Source organism: Oncorhynchus clarkii, chromosome 27 (assembly GCF_045791955.1).
Source record: "Oncorhynchus clarkii lewisi isolate Uvic-CL-2024 chromosome 27, UVic_Ocla_1.0, whole genome shotgun sequence".
In the NCBI taxonomy this organism is placed as follows: Eukaryota; Metazoa; Chordata; class Actinopteri; order Salmoniformes; family Salmonidae; genus Oncorhynchus; species Oncorhynchus clarkii.
Genome location: NC_092173.1, coordinates 11,098,022 through 11,122,476, shown reverse-complemented (window position 1 = coordinate 11,122,476; position 24,455 = coordinate 11,098,022). Strand labels below are relative to the sequence as shown.

Genomic DNA, 24,455 nt, shown 5'->3' with positions numbered 1-24,455 from the left:
CCTGGATCCTGTCTTCGTGTGTCTGGAATCTGCTCACCCCCCTCTCTCTGGTCAAAGAGGGTGTGGGGGCTTCATCACAGCATGCGTTGTGCCTGGTCATCGCAACAGATTCTGCGCAAATTTGGGCTGAGAGGAGGGAATGGAGCCTGGCTACTGCCACACCCGGCCTTCCTCCTCTCCTCCATGGCCACAGCACTGTGAGAGCTGGTACTGTTTCCATGTGAACAGAGCACTGAAGAGAAATTGACATGTGTAAGCATTAGCACTCTGTTTCACACATCCTCATTGGCAGCAACATGCAGGTGTCTCTGCCAGAACAGGGACTTGGCATTGGTAATTTAGACTGGAGCTTGGTTTATTTATTGATCCTTACTAACAGCACTGACTGAGTGGGATTTAAGCAGGAAAATCTCCTCTTTAATATTAAAGCTATTCAACAGGACCACGGTCCCAGTGTAAGGAGGGACTCAAAAAAGGGAGAAAAAGCCAAAGAATGGGAATTGTCTGTTGACAGATTGTATGTATTTAATCATTCATACTTGGAGACGTGTATAGGGTGGGGTTGTAGCTCTCGCTAGTGCAAAGCTGCATGCCGGTCGCCTGTGGAGGAGAGAGGGGGAGGTAGAAGAGGGGGATAGGTTCATCACAGAGCGAGAAGGAGGGGGTGTCAGCATGAAGAGAGGGAGGGGAAGGAGGGGTTTTAAAGGGTGGGCTTGTAGTCATTGTTAGCCAGCAAGTCAGAGAGAGGCGCGAGCAGGCAGACAGTGAGTGTGTGTGCAAATTGTGATGAGTAAAAGCATTAGGCGACTCAGCTGTTGATACAGCAAGTGAGCGTGTGCAAGAGCGCGAGAGCGAGGGAGTGAGAGAGAAGTGTAAGGCAAAAAGGAAGGAAAGAAGGGAAAAGAGAGAAAGGATATTACAAGTATGCTGTGCTGCATAAGAAGAACAAAACCGGTAACTGCTTTCTTTACAGATTCTCTCATTCATATGTCAGTTTCAAAATGTGTCTAAATTGTTCAACGTTTGGACTAACTACTTCAGTAACTGAATTGAGGTTATGCTTATCTCATTGTCTTGTCTTCTTGGCTCACTGGGACTTCAGTGATGTCTCAGATGAAAAACGGACACGCCTTGTTAATGTAATTATGTTTGAATGAGTGTAGTGGCCACAATGCTTCCAGACCTCATGCTGTAAAAGCAGTAAGATAAGCCTGTAACATGATGCTGAGGACTTTTATACTATTATCGATCCACTACTTTAAACACTGAGAGATGTATTGATAGACACTTGATGCACCTGTTTGCTGCCTTCTGTGATTGCCTTGACTTCTTTGTACTGTAATCAGGGGATACATGAAGACTGGGGATACTTCCTCCATTGAGCACAATACTGTCTTAATTACCTCAAGGCTGCTCTTAATTGATGTACTACTAAAAAATCCTATTTCGGTGTTATCTCTAAGAAACAAGAGGACAGAGAAGCATGTTTGCAGAGGAAAAAGGGTGGGGTAAGGCTCCACTGACTAAGACTCAACTCCTCTGGCCACGGTGTCTCCAGGGATTTCAGTAGGAAATTGGGATCTTAAAGGGATTAGCACGGTTCGGGGGTTAAAAATGTATATTGTCAATTAGGTCTACACATGTTTATGGGTGCATAGTTGTGAGAAAAACAGATGAATACATAGCAGAGAATACTTTCTCAGAAAAGGAAGGTGGTTTCGAATCTACGGGTGGGTCTTGGAGTTGTACATTATGAGATAGTACCTTGATGTAAGTAGCTACCAGAAGGTATTTTTTTGTTAGCGCAGAGCTATCTATCTGCAGAAGCTATCTAGAGTGATCAGGATTTTATCGGCTTCATAAAGCACTGGATTCCATCAACACCTGATTGCTGCTTAAATGTCAGCATGTATGAGTCATTTTAGCTCAGTCAGGCTGCACATTGCACTGAAGTGGGTGAGGCATCCCTCTCTCTCTCACGCAGCTTTAATACTGCATTAAACCCTATCTCCACACAATGCTGTTATCTGAATCGTAACCTACTCTCACCACAGGGATAACCGCCTCCCATGCAGCATCCAGCCCTTAGACTCTGCTTTCTGCTTTAGATGACTGGCTAATGAATGAATGAAGTCTCTGGATTTAGACAGCATATGGTGCAACAAGAGATTGCTCTCAGCTAGATGTTAAAAGCACAGAGAGCTACACACCCATACAGCAGTAGCAGCAACCTAGGTTTTTCAACAGAGCCACCAGCGCACACTGTAGACCAGCCGTGATTGTGGAGCCTTTGTTCAAACGAGAGAGAGCAGCCTATTTAATTAAATGAGGGCTATTATGGCTGAATATTATCTGGTTGCGAACATCATTCTTGGGGCCATCGAAAACATGTACAACACCGCTCATTAATTCACCGTCCTGGGAATAAGGCGTGTGTCGGAGAGGCATGGGGCTGTGCGGGTAGGTTGAATGTATTCTCCTCCACCTGAACCCCCCCCCCCTCTCTCCTGCAAGAGGAGGGAGAGGAGAAGAGACAGCTGGATGAAAGGGTGTGGTGCTGTGTGAGTGGGTAGTAGCAGCTCAGGGAGAATGGGGGAGATTCAGTTGCATTCCCATCCACTAGAAAACCAGACATATTTCTATCAAGATGAGATTTATTATACATTTACTGGACATATTGCGACAGACACCATATATTTCTTGGCAGACTTCTCCCTGTCTGGTTTCAGTGGTCATGTGTAAGTTACACTGTGAGAGCCAAGCTATCTTTTTATTACACACACTGATTCAATTCAAACACACATACAGATCATTAGCGTTGGTTTCCTGGGATAAGGGCTGTCTTTGCGTCAGCATGCTGCATTCACCTATACAGAGGAGCTAGGGAGCGTCTGCTTGACCGAATAAGAATTAAAAGAGGATACAAATACCGGCTGTGTGCATATTGTGCAAGCAGCAGTCTCATTTCCCTCTTGTGACAAAGTCCCTGATGGTTTCCAAACTGAGACAGCGGTCTGACGTGGGGGGGGGGGGGGGGGGGCTACCGTTGAAAGATCCATCCATAAACCCACTGTGGGGTGTGGTTCACACAGGGTTGCCCACCCAAGGACAGTGGCTGGGGCCCGAGATGTACAGTTGTCTTTCAGATACCTAAGCCTGGCTTTCATTGGTGGTGTATCATCTACAGGCAATCGGCTATCTAAAAGGGCAAATGCAACTAGTGTTCCTGAGAGACAGTTTTGAGAGATGCTCATTTGATGAGTGGAAAGATCATGCACTGAGTGACATTAAGGAATCTGATTGTTGTTTGAATACAGTTGTCTGAAGCCGTCTCAGGAGTCCAGGTGTCAATTGACATGCCGATGCTTTTTAACATCGATTGATTATTCAATTATTTTTAGATCTTCAATGATTGAGGTTTAAAAGGGATATACTGTAGGTTTGTAGGAAAATACCATTGGCACTGTCTATATTGAACTCTCCCCAGACATCTGATTGGAAGACATTTCCTAATGTCAGATTAAATCAGTTTGATATGGCTCTCAAAATGATGTTCTATATTGTTGTAGGTACATTGGTTAACGTCAGACATTAACATGTAAATATATTGCTTTGGACATTCTACCATTCATATGTCTGGGAAGCCACCTTATAACATGGCTAGTAGACTATACAAATTGATTGTTTGGTGGGTTGAACGAACAATATAAATAGGTTGATTGTGGTAAAATCAGTGTAATGAGTTCTATTCTCCTATTTGAAAAATTATAGCTGGTCTCAATATGTTTATCTGAACGAACAAACAAAAAACCCACCTATTATCCCCAAATGGACAATGAAATATCTTCCCTTAATACCAAAATAATGTCATTTCTCATATTCCCAAAACAGTTTACAAAACATTTTCCTTACTGGTCCTCTGTGGGAATTGAACCCACAACCCTGGTGTTGCAAGCACCATGCTCTACCAAATGAGCCACCTGGGACCCACATTTTTCTTAGATTGTTCTGTGAATTCAAAATTGTTCGCCATTTTTAGGAGATGCTCTTATTCAGAGCAACTAGGGTCAAGTGGCTTGTTCAAGGGCACAGCGACAGATTGTTAACCTAGTCAGCTCAGGGATTCAAATCAGCAACCTTTTGGTTACTGGCCCAACGCTATTAACCTCTATGCTACCTGCCGCCCTTCTCAATCGCCATAAGTCATTCTATTTGAGCAAGTGCTCATACATATTTGGCATGAGATCATACATATTAAAGATACCATTACGGCTGTGAGGGTGTGCCTGCTCTAACAGTCTATCAAATCTCACTGTTCCATTAGCACATCACTTCACTAAATTATTCCAAACTAATACATAGTCATGGCTTTAAAAACATTATATATTTATTGGTAGCAGGTGATTAAGACATCTTTCTCCTCCTAAACGTGCCACACACACACACACGCACGCACACACACACACGCACGCACACACACACACACACGCACGCACACACACGCACGCACGCACACACGCACGCACGCATGCACGCACACACGCACACATGCATGCACACACGCACACACACACACACCCTGAACAAACGCCCTGACCGATGGAACAGCCAGCTCCTCCCTGCTACTCTGATTAGTAACCTGATTTATGGTTTCCTATTGGCTGCTTCCCCAGGGGGTCAGGTGTAATGTGAATAATAGTGACATATTGTCTTTCATAGCCTAAACCAGTAGTTTTCACCCTTTTTTGGTTACCATACCACCAACAGAATTTTGCTTTGCCCAGAGTGCACCTGAAGTACCCACTCATGTGCATTTTAACAGTAGGCCTATTGTCTCATGAGTCTTCTCAAGTACCCTCTGTGGAAAGGCCAATTGCGACTACGAGTCCTAGTACCCCTGGTTGGGAACCACTGGTCTAAAACAGCAGACAGGGCACTGAGTGATGAGTTACATGTAGCACTCTGGTTGTCAAGGTAACGTTTGATTGTTCAGGGGGAGGATGGCTGTGCATCTTGACAAGGTAGCAACCAAAGATGGACCCACAAAGCAGCTTTCAGGGATCTAGTAATTAAACAATGCTGTACGCCATTTCTGATGTTATTATGACTATGTTATTGATGATAGTAGTGATAGTAACCGATTACAGTATCTAAAAACATGGCAAAACAAATACTAATTGGAAATGAGATGAATCGTCAAGATGTGACTGCTCCACATGCAGCACTCTTTGGCTTGTTATGCAATGAGACCAAAAATGTAGCGTATTTGTAACAAGAAGCAAGAATCCCTCGGGAAAACATCACATTGGGAACATCGTGAAAGACAAAGCATGTAACACTCTTAGCTACATCATAGATTTAGAATCGCAGTCTCGTTGATTTGGTTTAGTCCACACTGCCAGTTATGTTTCCTTTACATTGGTTCACACTATTATTTTCAGATGAACGCAGTTTGTCTGTGCGAGATAAATGCATAATTCAAATCAATACAATCTGTTTATTTATTTATTCATTTTGAATGCATTGATCATTTTTGCTTGCTTTGTCAATTTCAACGTCATTGTTTATTTTTTTTCCTTATTTCACTTCATTTCTTTTTCATTAGATTTATAAGAGTCATAACACAGCCCTCTGTTTGATGGACCACTCCAACTATGGATCCAGATATCAAAGGTAACATCTTGACGCTCTGTACAGGCTCCAACACCTATCCCACCTATCCCACTCCCATTCCTCACCCCACTCCCATTCCTCATCTCTTCCTAAATTCTGCTCCAGCCATGGCCACCAACTTCTTACACCCAAACCTGAACAACCGTGCTCAGATCCACATCCCACTCTCACCGCCTGCTCGGACTGTACCTTCTTCTGCCTTGAACAATCCACCTTTTATTCATTTCCCTTGATTCTGCATATAATCTCGTGTCTATTGTGGGTGGTGGGTATGTTGGTGGGATATGTTGTTGGAGATGCCTTTTGGAAGTGTTCTTCTTCAGAACCATTGGGATTGTATGTGAATGACATCCAATGGCGTTCACCACAGTGGAATGCTATCTGTTCATCTGCCACAATAAGAGACGCTATTGGTTGGATGTTGATAGAAAAGGGCTTCATATAACAGTTACTGTCACTCACTATCTAGCAGGCCCGTTGAGTATGGGCCTCTGATACCACTTAATTGGAGACCTTTCACATTTAGCCATGAGGATGGGATGGAGCAGCTTTCTAAGAGCTTGGTAGGTCACCGGAAGGGTACCTGTTTGTTTCTTTGAAGCGGCAATTGAAATTCTTGTTGGTTAGATAACAATAATATTGCTTCATTTTAGGGCAGACACAAAATGTCAATAGTAAGTCCTTGGTGGTTTGTTGTCCTCTAATATGCTCATGACTTCTTGACATCCTGTCTCTTTCCCAAGGTTGAGAAGAATGAAGAGGCTGACCAGGAAATCAAGCAGGATGAGAAGAAACCAGAGGACAAAGCCCACAAGGCGGCCACCAAAATCCAGGCCAGCTTCCGTGGACACATACTCCGGAAAAAAATGAAAGATGGAGAGGAGGATGAGGAGGCCAGTCCAGCTGTCCCAGAGGAGGAGGCAAAGGAGGTGGCAGATGGAGAAGAGGAGAAGGAGGACGTCCCCACTGCGGCTGAGCAGGCTGCCGAGGAAAAAGCCCCCCCTGGGATTAAAGAGGAGGAGACGAGCCAAGCCAAAAGCCCCATCTCAGAAAAGGCAGCAAACTCTCCTGCCCCTGTCGCCACCTCTCCCGTAGCCGCAGCAGCAGCTTCTCCCACCGCGGCGCCTTCAGAGCCTTCCAAAGAGGAGGCCAAGGCGGAGCCCGGCGACACCAAGGAGAAGCCCAAAGAGGTGGACAGCAATGAGGTTCCGGTTTCTGCCCAAAACCCCTCTACTGATTGTGCTGAAAAGAGTGTGGAGGGTGGTGCTGCCCAGGAGGAGTCCAAACAAGCCGACGTGCCTGCTGCTCCTGTCAGTGAGACGGCTGATAAGGAGGAGCCTCACCAAACACAAGACAAAAAAGGTAGGCCTTATTGTAACCCAGTCTCTGAGATGCCCATCCACGTAGATGAGCTTAGAAATAGGCTACAAACATAACACAAACAAAATAGGCTACACAATAGCTTGAATAATACATTTATTATTAAGAATAAAATTGTCTGTGAGTCAAATTTACAAAATGACATAATGTCAAGCTGTTACTCATAATCTTTTTACATGATCTTTGATTGGTTGAGTATGAGAGAAAAGGGCAAAGGCTCAGTAGGTTATCTTGTTCCAGTCCTCGAACTCCCAGACTGTATGATGTAGCCTACCTAATGGAATATGTGCAGAATCCTCTACAGGAGGATCAGTGTCTTTGCCCTAAGTGGCACCCTATTCCCTACATAGTGCACTACCCTATGGGCCCTGGTTAAAATTAGTGCACTTTACAGGGTACAAGGTGCCATTTGGGACAGAAGCTTAGACAGGACTGGGATTAACTAGGTCATAGGGGCTGCACTGTCTGCAGGTTGTCATAGTTACACATACTTGGCTACTGGTGTAGACCCGGGATACCTGGCCATGGTTTTCAGACTTACCGAATGATAAATTACTCAAACTGGTCAATTAAGACAGAAACCAGCAGACCGTGAAGACATGCATGACCTGGAATGGCTAACCATCAAATGAGGCACTAGTTTAAGTCATATTGGGGCGGCAGGGTAGCCTAGTGGTTAGAGGGTTGGACTTGTAACCGGAAGGTTGCAAGTTCAGACCCCCGAGCTGACAAGGTACAAATCTGTCGTTCTGAACAGGCAGGTAACCCACTGTTCCTAGGCCGTCATTGAAAATAAGTTGTTCTTGACTGACTTGCCTAGTTAAATAAAGGTAAATTAAAAAGATATATTTAGGTCATAAAGTCCAACATAAAGGATATAGTACAAATGGAATTCAGTATTTTAGTGGAGTTCAGGTGGTCCTTCGAGCTTCAGCAAACAAAGAAAAGGAGGGGTGCTCAACAATATGGACAAAAACGACGTTTTTTCATATTCAATATGTAGCAGTGGAGGTGTTTATATGATCTGTCCGGTATATTCAGGGTCTATACACAATCAAACACAAGACAGTGTTGTTGGAAGACCTTTCACAGGAATATTATTGATGGAGACTTTTATGAGTTAATGAATGACTGAAATCAACTTTACTGATCCCCAGAGAGAGAAATCGGGATAAATAATAAATGAGCTCGTCTTCTAGGATGGGTTGAAATGTCAATATTTTCACAGTGATTGCGTGGTTACCACTCCCTTACCTGAAACCTGCCCATTGATTGCCCGTAGAAAGCCAAGTGCTGTGTGAGTCATCTATCATGAGTCACATACACGCAAGTCTAGCGCCATCTCTGATTCCCAGTGGATGACTAGCAAAGATGATGTCATGCTGATGATTAAAGTCAGTGCAGTCATGATGACATCATTACCTCCAGGAAATTAGGAAAATAGCTTTGATAGGAAAGGACATCTACATGTCATACTAACAACTCATAGGGAAAATATGCCTTAACCCTGTGAGACCCAATGTTGCAAAAATACATTTCCTAAATTGCATCCTGTACAGGTCCTCAACAAAGCAATTGCACTACAAAGTGCATCTCCTTAGACCCAGATGTACTGTATCTCTTAGAAGTATTTGTTGTGTGTTGGTATGGTTATTGTGGCGTCAGTAGCCTCTGAAACACTAGAAAACGGTCCACTCGTCTGAGACCACACTGGTCCCCTACACAAGCAAATGTTGTAGGCCATCCATGCAAGTACATGACTTGAAATATTTTTCCTGTCTTCTCTAAGATGTAGTGATTATGTAGAAAAAAAAATATCAAGAAAAAAACTTTTTGAGCTAGAGGTAGTTTTGTAAGTGCTGCAAAAATGCAACATTAGGTTTGAAGGGTTGCCAAAGTGAGACATTGTTTCCCTTCCAAATTCTGCAAGTAATATGGACAACTTAATACTTCAAGAGTAACTTTGATGTCCCTTCGACACATCAAAAGAAGAAAAATGAATATACATTAAAAGAATAGCGCCATTTTCTGGTAAAGAAGTAAGATAGATTATCTCTCCAAAACAACCCAAAAAGGACAACCAAATATCTTATCCATACACATAAAAAAAAACACAAATGGTTTATTCTGTTTGATAGCAAAATACAAACATTTTAATTGGTCAAGTCGATCAATTTGCCTATTTCAGACAAAATATGACTTAATTTCGAATGTATGTACCATTAGACAATATTTTCCCTCACATGTAAATATTTTTTATCCATTTTGATGTGATTTTCATGTCATTTCCGTTTTCTTACCACACATTTTTGCTGCCATTTGAAGCCCAATGTTGCATTTTTGCAACATTTTCAGAATTTCTTTCTACAAACTTCAAATTCCAATAACGGATTATTTTCATTATCTTAAGTATTTAAGTATTTCTGAAGGGTAAAAAAAATCAGATTTGGATCTATGGTTAGGTCTCACAGGGTTAAAAATCTGATGTAGATCTATGCTTAGGTCTCACAGGGTTAAAATCTGATTTGGATCTATGCTTAGGTCTCACAGGGTTAAAAATCTGACTTGGATCTATGCTTAGGTCTCACAGGGTTAAAAATCTGACTTGGATCTATGCTTAGGTCTCACAGGGTTAAAAATCTGACTTTATAGTACAATTGCAATAAAATAGTACAATTGTAACAAAATAAAAAAAATTAAAACTTAGATATTGGTGTAAATGTAGGCCAGCTGTACCAAAAAACAGAGGAGATTTCTTTAGATTTAGTCTTGGATTTGAGAATCCCATCTAGCAGGTTCTGAGAGGAATGAACTGTTGCTACTCTCTCTCTTTCTCTCTCTTTCCCCCTCCTCTTCCCTTCCTTCCTTCCTTCCTTCCTTCTTTCTTTCTTTCTTTCTTTCTTTCTTTCTTTCTTTCTTTCTTTCTTTCTTTCTTTCTTTCCTTCCTTCCTTCCTTCCTTCCTTCCTTCCTTCCTTCCTTCCTTCCTTCCTTCCTTCCTTCCTTCCTTCCTTCCTTCCTTCCTTCCTTCCTTCCTTCCTTCATTCCTTCCTTCCTTCCTTATTTCTTCTTTCAGATGGTGCCGAAGAATCCCAACCAGCTGAGGCTCCAGCAGAGGCAGTCCAGGAGGAGTCCAAGGAGGACCAAGCGAAAGTTTAACATAGAGAAAAAAATACTATGATTACAAATGAATTTAAAGGGTGACTCTTCTCCTTCTGAATGTGAAGGCAGTCCATTTTTATTTGTTTGTCATTTTTTGTGTGGCGATGATTTTCTTACGTTGGGAGAGTTTCCAACATGCGTTTTTTGGTTCAAGCTATAAGTGGTATGATTTGGGTATGTTCTGTATCTTACATTATTGATTCGATGGTTGGACCTATCCACATTTTGAACTGAGTTTCAAAACCTTACAAAGCGGGACAGGACATTTTCATATTCTGCTTGAGTTGATCAAGCTTGGTTTACGTTCTTTGAGTAACAGGTCCTTCTCCTTCCGCACTTATAAAACGAACAAGTCTGACATGATTTTCACGACTTTACGGAAAACAATGAGTACTATGACATGTTGTTGACCCCACAACTAAAATCCCCCTTCCAAATGACATGATTAGCATGAACCATCTAACAACTTGCATGGGAACTCTTCTGCTAAGAGGAACTTTTCGCAGTCACAATACAAAAGAAAATGTGGCTTCTTTTTGATGTCCTTGGTGTTGTTATGACAGTTTGATATGAATTGGAATTACTCTTGCACTGATGTTAAAAAGAAAATCAAACAAACAAAACTAAAAAACGTTTCCTATGTTCCAGTGAGTGCAATGTCCAGTTTGAATCTAAGGAGTTAAATTGTGAGAAAAAAAAAATGATTTCAATGTCTGTTTTCAAAATAAAGCAATGTGCCAATTACCATCATAAAGTTGTGGAATATATTTCACCTGCCAAACAAAATATTTGCTGATGAAGCCACTTTCACATAAAGACTGAATTGGAGTAGAATAGTATTATTATTAATGAGATCTAGAGACATCTAGTGGAGCGTAGTGGCACCTGCAGTTTAGGGCTTGGTGCACGATTCAAATTCGTATTGCTCAGCACGATAGCGCGATTGAAATTCAAAGGTAATTTCTGATTGAGTCTACCAATGCAGCGTTTACTGTGAATGCAGTCCACTCTGGAACAATGGCTTTACATTTCTGTTGTGCTGTATGGCAGCTCTTCAGCACTACATATTGAATTCCTGGCATGAAACGATACCCAGCTATTAGATTATTAGTAACAAATGCTATACTTTTGGGTCTTGACTCAATCTGAGGTTCAGCGCTATAGCGCACCTGAAATGTAAAGGTTATTACCTATTAGAGCCGACATATGGAGTGTTTACAGTGAATGTAGTCTCCGTTAACGCAGGAACATTGCCTTTAAATATCAATCAAACTACAACGCAGATCTTCAGCACTACGGATTGAATCGATGGGTTAGCTACACCCATTTTAATACTCCCAGTATTTGGCACAACTTCCAGTTGGTCAGCTCTGTGTTGAGGGATCAGCTAGGGTTTCATAATCACCAGAAAGATTTCTCTTGGAGGATAGACTGGTAACCTACATGTGTTGTCCAGGGTTGAGGTCAATTCCACAAATTCAATTTTAATTAAATTCTCTCTCCCTGTAAATTCCCACATAGTTTCATTCAAATTCTAGGTCAGTCTTTGAATTCAGAGAAAATTAAATTCCTCTGAATTCCAATGTTAGATAAATTCCACAAATTCAAATTCAAATTCCTCAGGCGTTCAGGCTTATTAGATCACTGTTCAGGCTTATTATATCACTGTTCAGGCTTATTATATCACAGTTCAGGCTTATTATATCACTGTTCGGGCTTATTATATCACTGTTCAGGCAGCCTATCTCTGCTGGAATACAGGTTGAAATTATTCAAAACAAATCTTGCAGTTAATTTCTTATATACAAACAATGGAATTCTAATTCAATTCCAAAACTTGAAGATTTTTCTAATTAGAATTTAATTCAACATAAATTCTCCACTTCATGAGTGAATTCAAGAATTTAATTGGATTTTCAAATTCAATTGGAATTGACCCCAACCTAGCACTACATTTCAAAAGCTACGTAATTACACCCACCCCTTCCTGAGTCCTCTGATGCCAGAGCATGTCTTTTCCTTGAGTCTTTATCTCAATGGGGCCTACTGGTTTAAAGGTTAGATAAAAACGCTACAAGGCTCATAGCAAATCAATTGACTCCATCCATTTCAGGAGTTCATCGGTGTCCATAACAATGGCCCTTTCCTTCTATAAAGCCTATCATTTGAGTCAGACAATGCAAATGCCTGTACCTACTGGCAAGAGTTCTCCTTCCAGGGATCACACTGTTCAGATAGATTTGTCAGTGTCAATTTCCAAGGTCCAGAGTTAACTGGCTAGAAAGTGTCACAGAAACCCATCTAATTTTCCAAAACAGATTAGAATTTGTCAAGCACTCCAGAAATATATAGTATAGGACACAAATCTCCCAATGAGAATTAACAATACGTATATTATTTTATTTGCATGTTACATGGTGATAAACACAATTGTACCATGAAGATACTGTGTTTCAAGCGTTCTCCAAAAAGATTACTCATCGACATCTCAATCCACATTCAAATACAGAACACTGAATTCAAACAACTTTATTTTGCGTCAAAACGTTTTCGTGTATACCTTTACATACCATTTTTAGAAATCAATCGCAATAACGTTACCATTAATCAAAGCAAATAGAAAACAGGGACATTGCTGTGTGATGATTGTATAATTGTCTAGGAATTCCATTCTTGTGACAAAGGGAAGTACAAATGTGACATTCCTCTGTGTCCTACAGTGGAGTATTATCAACAAAGTGAACTTAGGGATAGACTCAGCTTAAATATATTCTAAAAACTGTTTATATACAGGTGAGGTAAATCATAAGATGGTGGGTTACACATGTAACCATAGCTTGGTGGGATGGATAAACATGTGGCCAATGTAAATGACTGCTAATTCATGCCGCATGTATCTCTTTCAATGGCTTAAAACAAGCCAAAGTAACTCAACAGTGTGTGCAGACACACAAGCCAATTTTATACAGCGATGGGATGCAATGTTTATTATTAGAAATAATCTAGGTAGACATATCAGTCCCCTTCAGTTCCCCAGGTATCAGTCATAAGGGATCAGGGGCTGTATTCATAGGCAGGGTATAGCGCAGTCAGGTGAGACCCCTCATCTTGGGAAAGACTTCAGCTCAACATCTGATGGCTCACTGGCTGAGGAGACTGTCAATCACTGCAAGACCGCCCACTGCTTTCCCCCAGTGCTTTAGCTTTGACAGGTAGACATGTACAGTACGGTGCTATAGTCCACATGCCTTCCCATTCAGACATGTAAAAACACTTCCCATTAAATTATAATACATACCCCTTTATTGGAGTGTTAATAAACTATCGTCCAGAGGCAGGATGATGTACAGTAGGCCTAGCGTCCATTGTTTTATGGGTAATTGAAAATACAGAGATGAGACACAGATAGATTTTCAGTATAGCACTAAGGCTAACATACAGCAAGTCTGTTTTCTAGCAAAGAACTCTGACTGCTTAGATGGACAACTACCATGGTTCCAAAGCAGTATGAATACAGTGGAGGTTTTTAAAGATGATGAGATTTCAGAGAGCATTGCTTACATTACAGGTTGGTTTTGTGAACACACGGACTTGACAGACAGCGGTAGACAACGTCGTCATGAGACCGATCTGTTTTTGTTGGCCTTTGTTGTTCGTCAATTCATTTTGGCATTCAGCTCACGGTCACTCTCCGTGAGCTTTCATTTTAGAAACCAAACACATCTATGTACCCAACTCAAAGAAAAACTAAAACAATGTTGTAATTGGAAAGGTACAATAAATGCACAAACTTGACCTTATTAAACCCTTTTAAAAACATTGTTCTCTAGTGGTTTTACTTGTATGGTGCAAAGCGCTGTTGCCATGGAACCCTACAAGTTAATTATCAACAAATGACTGACTTATTAAGAAATGTGGACATATTAAATGTGTCTTTATATATAAGGACATTGGATTCAAGTATATACACCATTAACGGAAATTATTGAAAATAAATCCATAAGTTATGAATTTCCTTATGTTATTATGAAAAGACACATACAGAAAAGAAAAGCACATCATTCATGTCATACATTTCTATCCAAATTCCAGCAGTATAACTGTGGTAGCTCAAAATTTATTGGAGAAAGTCGACACCATAAAAGCTAATATGGCAGGCCATTTCTGAAGCTAAATACAGTTTGCCATAGAGAAACTGAACAGCATGTAATTGGTTTGTAATCATACAAGCAACATACACTGTAACAATAATTACTATTTTTCTTGTTACAGTGGTGAAACAAGTTATTTTTATCATATAGAGACACTTAAAAAAAAGAAGAAGTTATATACAGTAACACATCAATATTACGCATGTTTTGTTTGATGAAGGTCAAGAAAGTAGGTCTTCCTTTTCGACAAAGACGATTTCACATTTCAAGCGTTTCTATCAAGGTTTGCACTGATGCAAACCATGCTAGTCCACAGTTACTGTGTTTCTCCTTTGATGGGTCCAAAAATCAGGCAGTTAATATAGAGACAACTAGCCCTGTATCTAAAGTAGCTGAGGCTGTTTGCTCCCGGCTTATGATCCCAATACTCTTGAAATGAAGTATACCAAATATAACATGTTCTACTGTTTTTCTGTAATGTTGACTGGAGTACGTTGGTCTTGGACATAATGCGTATTATAAACACTTTCAAATCTACTGTTTTGTATTTTTCTTAATGTCAATTCTTGGACATATATTGGCGTATTATTGTGTGATGATGCACTGGTTACAATGACCTTTTAGTCTAACAATACAGTAAAATTACATTAGGAAAGTAACAGTAACTTGAATGTCTCAGTGCTTCTCATAGATATCCATGATTGTTGTACTTGACCTGAAATCCCTGCCATTTGGGAGTTTAGACTTACGTATTCATGGGGACAAAATACAAATGGACCACACCCAATCCCCCACAACTGAAACAAGAGTAATGACAGCAGAAAAGCAAGACTTCAGCATCTTCAAATGGTAATAACTGTTTCTTTAAAAACAAAACAAAAAAAACACTTTGTTCCATTTTCTCCATTTCATATTTTTTTGTTACTAAAACTTATTAATAAGCCCATTCTATCTTCTTATTATCTAGTTTGGTGCGTCGAAGCACATCAGGATTTTTGTTACGTTATGCAAACAGTCTCAATGTAATAACCGGGTAGGTAATAACAATGGTAGGTTGGTGGTGCTATTAACACTTGAAGAGAAGGCAGGTGATGGAAGCCAGGAGGAGCCACAGTGACTGGGATAGGCAGGCGGCGCCGTTGATGTCTCGACCCGTCCCAGGTCCTGGAGGGAGAGAGAGAAAGATTCAGAGGAAGACAAGTTAAAAACTAACATATTCATTTTGTTGATGTTTCATTCAATATATGTCACTTCTATGTGATATAATAATGTGTAAATGTATACATTGCTATGCCTGTCTGAGTAACGATACTGCTGCTATGACTCTACAGGAATTGATTTGTGTGCAGTGAGTGACATCTGGTGGTCAGACCATGTATTACAGACTTTTCTAGTCCCACATCTGAAACGGAATGGGCCTAGAATTTGTAACATTGTATAATGTGTCTAATTTCAGAGACATTTACTTAAGATATTTGGGGGACTGCATATTATTCCAAAGTCACTTACTATAGAGGAAGAGACTAGCATTTTGGATCCCGAGTTTGTTGGTTGCAACACATGTGTAGTTTCCATAGTCCTCTTCTGTAACGTTGGAGATCATCAGGACAGTTGTGGTCCCTACGATCTGGATGCTGATTCCCTGGGCGTTGGATAGCCTGGACAAGACGGCACATCACGTTAGGCATTATAACACAATATGCATAAGACTCAGGACATCTGATTAGTCTGCCACTTTTGTCTTTAGAATACATACTGTACAGTACTAGTCAGCTCGTTTCAAAAGAAAAGTGAATATGAAATTCAATATTCACACAGTTCCTCTCCTACATTTACATACAAATAATGCATTATGATAACATTGGTTTGCCTTATCATAGAGTCTATTGACACCGAGTACACACAACATGACATAGACTGATCAGGTGAATCCAGGTGAAAGCTATGATCCCTTACTGATGTCACTTGTTAAATCCACTTCAATCAGCTCAGATGAAGGGGAGGAGACAGGTTTAAGAAGGTGAATGGGCAAGACAAAAGATTGAAGTGCCTTTGAACAGGATATGGTAGTAGGTGCCAGGCACACCGGTTTGTGTCGAGAACTGCAACGCTGCTGGGTTTTTCAACCTCAAGTTTCCCGTGTGTATCAAGAATGGTCCACCACCCAAAGGACTTCCAGTCAACTTGACACAATTGTGGGAAACATTGGAGTCAACATGGGCCAGCATCCCTGTGGAACGCTTTTAACACCTTGAAGTGTTCATGCCCCGACGAATTGAGGCTGTTCAGAGAGCAAAAGGGCAACTCTATATTAGGAAGATGTTCCTAATGTTTGGTATACTCCGTGTATAATACATTGTAGAAACACACTTAAGGTGACGTATGAAGGGCTTCAAACTAATCCAACCTCTAAGGTGCTAGGACAGCTGAGACTGACTTAAGGAAACTAATCCAACCTCTAAGGTGCTAGGATAGCTGAGATTGACTTAAGGAAACTAATCCAACCTCTAAGGTGCTAGGACAGCTGAGACTGACTTAAGGAAACTAATCCGACCTCTAAGGTGCTAGGATAGCTGAGACTGACTTAAGGAAACTAATCAGACCTCTAAGGTGCTAGGATAGCTGAGACTGACTTAAGGAAACTAATCAGACCTCTAAGGTGCTAGGATAGCTGAGACTGACTTAAGGAAACTAATCTGACCTCTAAGGTGCTAGGACAGCTGAGACTGACTTAAGGAAACTAACCCAACCTATAAGGTGCTAGGATAGCTGAGACTGACTTAAGGAAACTAACCCAACCTATAAGGTGCTAGGATAGCTGAGACTGACTTAAGGAAACTAACCCAACCTATAAGGTGCTAGGATAGCTGAGACTGACTTAAGGAAACTAATCCGACCTCTAAGGTGCTAGGATAGCTGAGACTGACTTAAGGAAACTAACCCAACCTATAAGGTGCTAGGACAGCTGAGACTGACTTAAGGAAACTAACCCAACCTATAAGGTGCTAGGACAGCTGAGACTGACTTAAGGAAACTAACCCAACCTATAAGGTGCTAGGACAGCTGAGACTGACTTAAGGAAACTAACCCAACCTATAAGGTGCTAGGATAGCTGAGACTGGGCAGTGGGTTTGGTTTTGTGCTGACACACGGTAGTATAAAACATTAGCATAAAAAGGAAAGTGATTGCACATCATGAGACAGCATAATCTGGTGGCGGGGAAGCAGGAAGTTGAAGAAGTGCTGAGATCCTCCTAGTGGGACACATTGGGTGGAGTATGGAGGGACTACAAAACTTTAGTGGGACACATTGGGTGGAGTATGGAGGGACTACAAAACTTTAGTGGGACACATTGGGTGGAGTATGGAGGGACTACAAAACTTTAGTGGGACACATTGGGTGGAGTATGGAGGGACTACAAAACTTTAGTGGGACACATTGGGTGGAGTATGGAGGGACTACAACACTTTAGTGGGATTGTTGACACCAACAGTGATGATAAGGCCAATGAAGAAATGTGGCTCATGTCATGGAAAATGGTATTAGACCAAAATACCAAACCTGGGCCAGGTGACTCCCTTGACACTAAAGGCACTATGGGATTTCAGAACACATGCATGCTGTTAGATGATTGGGTGTGGTTCTAGCAGCACAGCATGGTATGGTTCTCTAAGACAGAAAGTTAACTGAGGCAAAAACAACATGAGGGAGGGTAGGTGGTTGTTTGGGGTGGATGGGTGGGCATATAATGCAAATGTCTAGCAATCCAAAGGTTGCGTGTTCGAAGCTCAGTGGTCTGGACATAAGCAATTGTGTGAAGTCTGAAGCATCCAGTGAATGGATCCAAATAATACCTAGTTCATTGCACCATCATCTTCCACTGGCAGATGGCAGCACACGTCTTTTAAATGACATATTAACTTTAAGAAGTCACAGCCATTCTTTAACAGAAGGACAGATTTGATTCCAGTATTGAAATGGGGCAGAGGGCACAGAGAGGGTGACTGGTTTGAACGGGAATGTGTCAAACAATCAGGCAGACACATCTCATTCCTCGACTCTCCAGTTGGCATGTGGGTGCATCTAAAGTAGGCTATTACAGGAAACGGTGGGTGACAGAAGTAGGATGTCTACAGGCTGTTGATAAAGGAAATCAACAAGACGTGTCGAGCTTTGTAGGTGGCAGGGAAAATGAAAAGTGTTCTCAAGTGGTTGTGACAGCAACTCATGTCAATGGGGAGAAACAAAAACGCTGTCCATTATTCAACACTGTCGGAATATCAGCCTCTGAACACCACAGGAGACTGAACAAGAACCAACCTACTGTAACTAGCCTGGTTAAACCCGACTGAACTCCACGATCACCATCGTTTCAGTTCACAATGAGCGAGTGCAGTGTTCAGTCAGTGTTAACCAGGCTATACTGTACTACCCCCCTCTCAGGGCAGGTGCCAAGACGTGGGATGTAATCAGAAACTAGAGACTAATAGAGGACCGGGAGGTTCCAGATCAAAGGACCAAGCAGCAACAACAGTAATGAGCCTCAGAATTCCCAGTAGAAGATTAGGAGGAGCGGGTCAGTCTTGGGAAATGCTAATTGCTACACTATCAATAAGCACTACAGGATTCCTATACATCAGATGCCACTGGGAGATGGTGTGGAGATTTCAGTGGTAAAGTAGTTCAAATATAACAGCAGTCGTGGGCAGTCGTGACAAGGTCAGTGCTGGTAAGGTTAAAGGAAATTACAGGAAACAAGTTGGGGAACAAGCCTCTTGCAATGTGGAAGTAAATATGCTTGATAAGGTTCGTTAACTTCATGGTTAAAGACAAGACATAAAATCAGCTGGCCGAGCATGATTTGATATGATGATATTGTATTACATTAAGCAAGTTGTTGAAGGAGATAAAATAATAACACTGTACATCATGCAGAGGTAAGGAAGGGAACTTAAAGGGATTTCAGAGTTTCAATTCAGAGTGTGACAGATGTTTTCTGACCTCAAATGTCAACACGAGTCCACATCCCATGCCATTGGCTGTGTAGATCCAGCTATATTACTCAACTCTAAATGAAAAGATAAGCACAGCAAATCTGGAAATTATACGGTGCTTATCTTTCATTTTGGATTGTGGCATATCGCTGGATCCACAAAAACAGATGGCATGAGATGTGGATTTATCTCAAGAAATAACCAAGCCAGGAGTTCAGGGGAACAAAACAACTACAGCAAGATTGTAACCCACAAGGTTCCATGGTTCCTTGAGATGTGTAGGTTGTTGGCGTTGTAATAATCGAATGTCAGCCAGACAGCCACTCACAAAGTAGACAACCGTTCGTTGTCCATGGCGCTGAAATTGCAACATGTCTATGCGGCTGCATGCCTATCGAACCGACGGCAGCCTATCGAACCGACGGCAGGCTTTCTATGGTGCCAATGTTTATTGGAAGCCCTGTTTGGTCGTCATTTTCTCAGGTTAAGCCTAACATTTCACGAAGCGAAACACGGTGTCACAATGCTGCCATTTACACTGCTGGCTTGTGGTATAATGTAATTACTTGTTCAGTAATTAAAGTTGGAAATTCCAACAAAGCAGATTGTCAAATACATATTCGATACAACAGAACACCAACTGATTTTTTTGTTGTCGAACATACAGCTGTCCTGGACAGGCTACCTGAACCTACCTGAACTAAGCCGTCATCGCTCTCTCTTCCAGCCTGTATAAAAAGTTGCGCGTAAAACCAGTCTATTAATGCCAAATAATGCATTATTTAGTATTTATTTCACCTTTATTTAACCAGGTAGGCAAGTTGAGAACAAGTTCTCATTTACAATTGCGACCTGGCCAAGATAAAGCAAAGCAGCTCGACACATACAACGACACAGAGTTACAAATGGAGTAAAACAAACATACAGTCAATAATACAGTATAAACAAGTCTATGTACGATGTGAGCAAATGAGGTGAGATAAGGGAGGTAAAGGCAAAAAAAAGGCCTGGTGGCAAAGTAAATACAATATAGCCAATAAAACACTGGAATGGTAGATTTGCAGTGGAAGAATGTGCAAAGTAGAAATAAAAATAATGGGGTGCAAAGGACCATAATAAATACAGTAGGGAAAGAGGTAGTTGTTTTTGGGTTTGGGGATGACCAGAGAGATATACCTGCTGGAGCGCGTACTACAGGTGGGTGATGCTATGGTGACCAGCGAGCTGAGATAAGGGGGGACTTTACCTAGCAGGGTCTTGTAGATGACATGGAGCCAGTGGGTTTGGCGACAAGTATGAAGCAAGGGCCAGCCAACGAGAGCGTACAGGTCGCAATGGTGGGTAGTATATGGGGCTTTGGTGACAAAACGAATTGCACTGTGATAGACTGCTTCCAATTTGTTGAGTAGGGTATTGGAGGCTATTTTGTAAATGACATCGCCGAAGTCGAGGATTGGTAGGATGGTCAGTTTTACAAGGGTATGTTTGGCAGCATGAGTGAATGATGCTTTGTTGCGAAATAGGAAGCCAATTCTAGATTTAACTTTGGATTGGAGATGTTTGACGTGGGTCTGGAAGGAGATTTTACAGTCTAACCAGACACCTAGGTATTTGTAGTTGTCCACGTATTCTAAGTCAGGCGGGCAGGTGCAGGCAGCGATCAGTTGAAGAGCATGCATTTAGTTTTACTTGTATTTAAGAGCAATTGGAGGCCACAGAAGGAGAGTTGTATGGCATTAAAGCTTGCCTGGAGGGTTGTTAACACAGTGTTCAAAGAAGGGCCAGAAGTATACAGAATGGTGTCGTCTGCGTAGAGGTGGATCAGAGACTCACCAGCAGCAAGAGCGACATCATTGATGTATACATATAAGAGAATCGGTCCAAGAATTGAACCTTGTGGCACCCCCATAGAGACTGCCAGAGGTCCGGACAGCAGACCCTCCGATTTGACACACTGAACTCTATCAGAGAAGTAGTTGGTGAACCAGGCGAGGCAATCATTTGAGAAACCAAGGCTGTCGAGTCTGCCGATGAGGATGTGGTGATTGACAGAGTTGAAAGCCTTGGCCAGATCAATGAATACGGCTGCACAGTAATGTTTCTTATCGATGGCGGTTAAGATATAGTTTAGGACCTTGAGGGACCTTATAAGTCCCCCCTCAAAACAATTGTTTCATTATGCAGTCTATTATCTATAGCTGCGAGTTAGGTGCGATCTAGGTGCTATTTATAAACTTTTAATCAAAATTACACATCAAATAGCCTAACAATGGGGGAAAACGTTGTCGGTTTGAGGATAATTTCAGCTACTATTTTTTGTTTAACTCAGTGGGTTTTGTCTGGCAAATAGCCTACACAAATGGACTGCAATATTCAAGGAAAATTAAATTAGGACTAAATCAAATTATATCCAACTTGAGAGTCTCGTGTGTTTTCACCATGGCCTGTAGGTCCATGTTATGGCCCGACTGTGTTCTATACTGAGTATTGCCACTCCAGATAGTGTATAATGCACAATGTCTCAGGAAAGACAAAGTGCACAAAACATGAAGAACACCTTCCTAACATTGAGTTGCAACCCCTTTACTCCCTCGGTACAGGCTCAGTTTGTTGGGGCATTGACTCTACAAGATGTCAAAAGCGTTCCACAGGGATGCTGGCCCATGTAGACTCAAATCAAATCAAATTTTATTGGTCACATACACATGGTTAGCAAGATGTTAATGCAAGTGTAGCGAAATGCTTGTGCTTCTAGTTCCGACTATGCAGTAAAATCTAACAAGTAATCTGACAAATTCACAACAACTACCTTACACACACAAATGTAAAGGGATGAATAAGAATATGTACATATAAATATATGGATGAGCGATGGCGTGCGGCATAGGCAAGATGCAGTAGATGGTATAGAATACAGTATATACATGAGATGAGTAATGTAATGTAGGATATGTAAACATTATTAAAGTGGTGTTATTTAAAGTGACTAGTGGTACCTTTATTAAGTCTGTTCATTTAAGTGGCCAGAGATTTCGAGTCTGTATGTTGGCAGCAGCCTCTCTATGTTAGTGATGGCTGTTTAACAATCTGATGGCCTTGAGATAGAAGCTGTTTTTCAGTCTCTCGGTCCCAGCTTTGATGCACCTGTACTGACCTCGCCTTCTGGATGATAGTGGGGTGAACAAGCAGTGGCTTGGGTGGTTGTTCTCCTTAATGATCTTTTTGACCTTCCTGTGACATCGGGTGCTGTAGGTGTCCTGGAGGGCAGGCAGTTTCCCCCCCGGTGATGTGTTGTGCAGTGTGCAGACTGCACTACCCTCTGGAGAGTCTTGCGGTTGAGGGCGGTGCAATTGCCGTACCAGTCCGTACCAATCAGCCTCCTGAGGTGGCCTCCTGTTCTTCACCACGCTGTCTGTGCGGGTGGACCATTTCAGTTTGTCCGTGATGTGTACGTGATGAGGAACTTGAAACTTTCCACATTCTCCACTACTGTCCTGTCGATGTGGATGGGGGGGGGGGGGGTCCTGAAGTCCACGATCATCTCCTTTGTTTTGTTGACGTTAAGTGAGAGGTTATTTTCCTGACAGCACACTCCGAGGGCCCTTACCGTCTCGTTGTTGTTGGTAAACTAGCCTACCACTGTAGTGTCGTCTGCAATCTTGATGATTGAGTTGGAAGCGTGCATGGCCACGCAGTCATGGGTGAAAAGGGAGTACAGGAGAGGGCTGAGAACACACCCTTGTGGGGCCCCAGTGTTGAGGATCAGCGGGGTGGAGATGTTGTTTCCTACCTTCACCACCTGGGGGCGGCCCGTCAGAAAGTCCAGGACCCAGTTGCACAGGGCGGGGTCGAGACTCCAATGCTTTCCACAGTTGTGTCAAGCTGGCTGGATGTCCTTTGGGTGGTGTACCATTCTTGATACACATGGGAAACTGTTGGGCATGAAAAGCCCAGCAGCATTGCAGTTCTGGACATGAACCGATGAGCCTGGCACCTACTACCACACCCCTTTCAAAGGCACTTAAATCTTTTGTCTTCAACATTCACCCACATGCACAATCCATGTATCAATTGTCTCAAGGCTTAAAAATCATTATTTAACCTGTCTCCCCTTCATCTACACTGATTGAAGTAGATTTAACAAGTGATATCAATAAGGTATCATAGCTTCCACCTGGTCAGTCTATGTCAATGAAAGAGCAGGTGTCCATCGCACTGCACACAATTTAGTCTTGAATGATGAATGCCAATATACATATACCAGAGATAAGGGACTGTTGATATTGCAACCACACAACTCAAACGACAGTTCACCAGTATGAACTAAAATTCAAGAACTGTTGTCTGCTAAATATGATAACCCGTTTGCATCTACCAATGTTTTAGCTGTCCAGCATCCAGACAACCTGCCCCCAGAGCTTCCTATATAGTTAATCTCTTTCCGTAAGGTGTTGAGGCCGGGAATTAAGGCGAATGAGAGGCTGAATTAAAGATGTTGCTGAACTGATGCATTTGAAGCACCACTCCCGGCTTCTGCCCAGTTTCCCTGATGTTGCTACGGCAATCAAGCTATTTTTATCCATCCCTGTAACTGTCGCTTCTACGGAGAGATGGTTTTCTAAACTAAAAATCATAAAGAACTACCTAAGGCTCTCGGGTCTGATATGCGCTTTTGAACACCTGAGTAAGCGCCACACATTGCACTGGCGCTGTCGTAGCCTTAACCGCGGCCTTTGTTTGCCGATATACTCCTAATACTTTCAATCAGTTTAATTTGTTAGTTTTCAAGACCTGGGCACTTTTTCAGTCACATTCCTGAAGCCCAATAAATAAAATTATTAATATTTATGAATGAATGACAATTTGGAGGGTTACAGCCAAAATTATTATTTTAAATGACATTGATAACAGGCGTAAGACCTACACAGGATTCATGACCCCCCCATCTTCGGGGGTGTCTGATAAAACTGTGCAGTAAAAGTATGTTCTGCATTTGTAAAAAAAAAAAATTGGGATAATAATTAAGTTTTCTTTTACCTTTATTTCACTAGGGTAGTCAGTTATTTTCAGTGACGGACTAGGCACAGTGGGTTAAC

The 24,455-nt window shown here is 41.8% G+C and overlaps 2 protein-coding genes across 4 annotated transcripts in view; one reads left to right on the top strand and one right to left on the bottom strand.

The window, feature by feature from the left end:
* The first annotated feature begins 746 nt into the window (after positions 1-746).
* Positions 747-10,948, top strand: LOC139385989 (neuromodulin-like). 2 transcript variants are annotated; one of them, XM_071131305.1, is made up of 5 exons: positions 747-954; positions 5,606-5,673; positions 6,143-6,236; positions 6,417-7,035; positions 10,128-10,948. In XM_071131305.1, exons 1-5 carry the CDS (start codon positions 925-927, stop codon positions 10,208-10,210), a joined length of 894 nt encoding a protein of 297 aa, XP_070987406.1. In that variant the 5' UTR covers positions 747-924; the 3' UTR covers positions 10,211-10,948. The 2 variants fall into 2 exon arrangements, with proteins under 2 accessions (XP_070987406.1, XP_070987407.1); XM_071131306.1 differs by lacking the exons at positions 5,606-5,673; positions 6,143-6,236.
* Positions 10,949-12,727: 1,779 nt separating this feature from the next.
* The window catches only part of LOC139385471 (limbic system-associated membrane protein-like), a 450,702-nt gene continuing 438,974 nt past the window's right edge, over positions 12,728-24,455 (bottom strand). Inside the window, exons 6-7 of one of the 2 annotated variants that reach the window (XM_071130530.1) lie at positions 15,874-16,022; positions 12,728-15,528 (exon numbers count right to left, since the gene is read on the bottom strand). In XM_071130530.1, coding sequence (XP_070986631.1) covers positions 15,431-15,528; positions 15,874-16,022 — 247 coding nt within the window. In that variant the 3' untranslated portion in view covers positions 12,728-15,430. The remainder of the gene's footprint in view (positions 15,529-15,873; positions 16,023-24,455) is intronic. The other variant, XM_071130529.1, reaches the window with a different exon arrangement.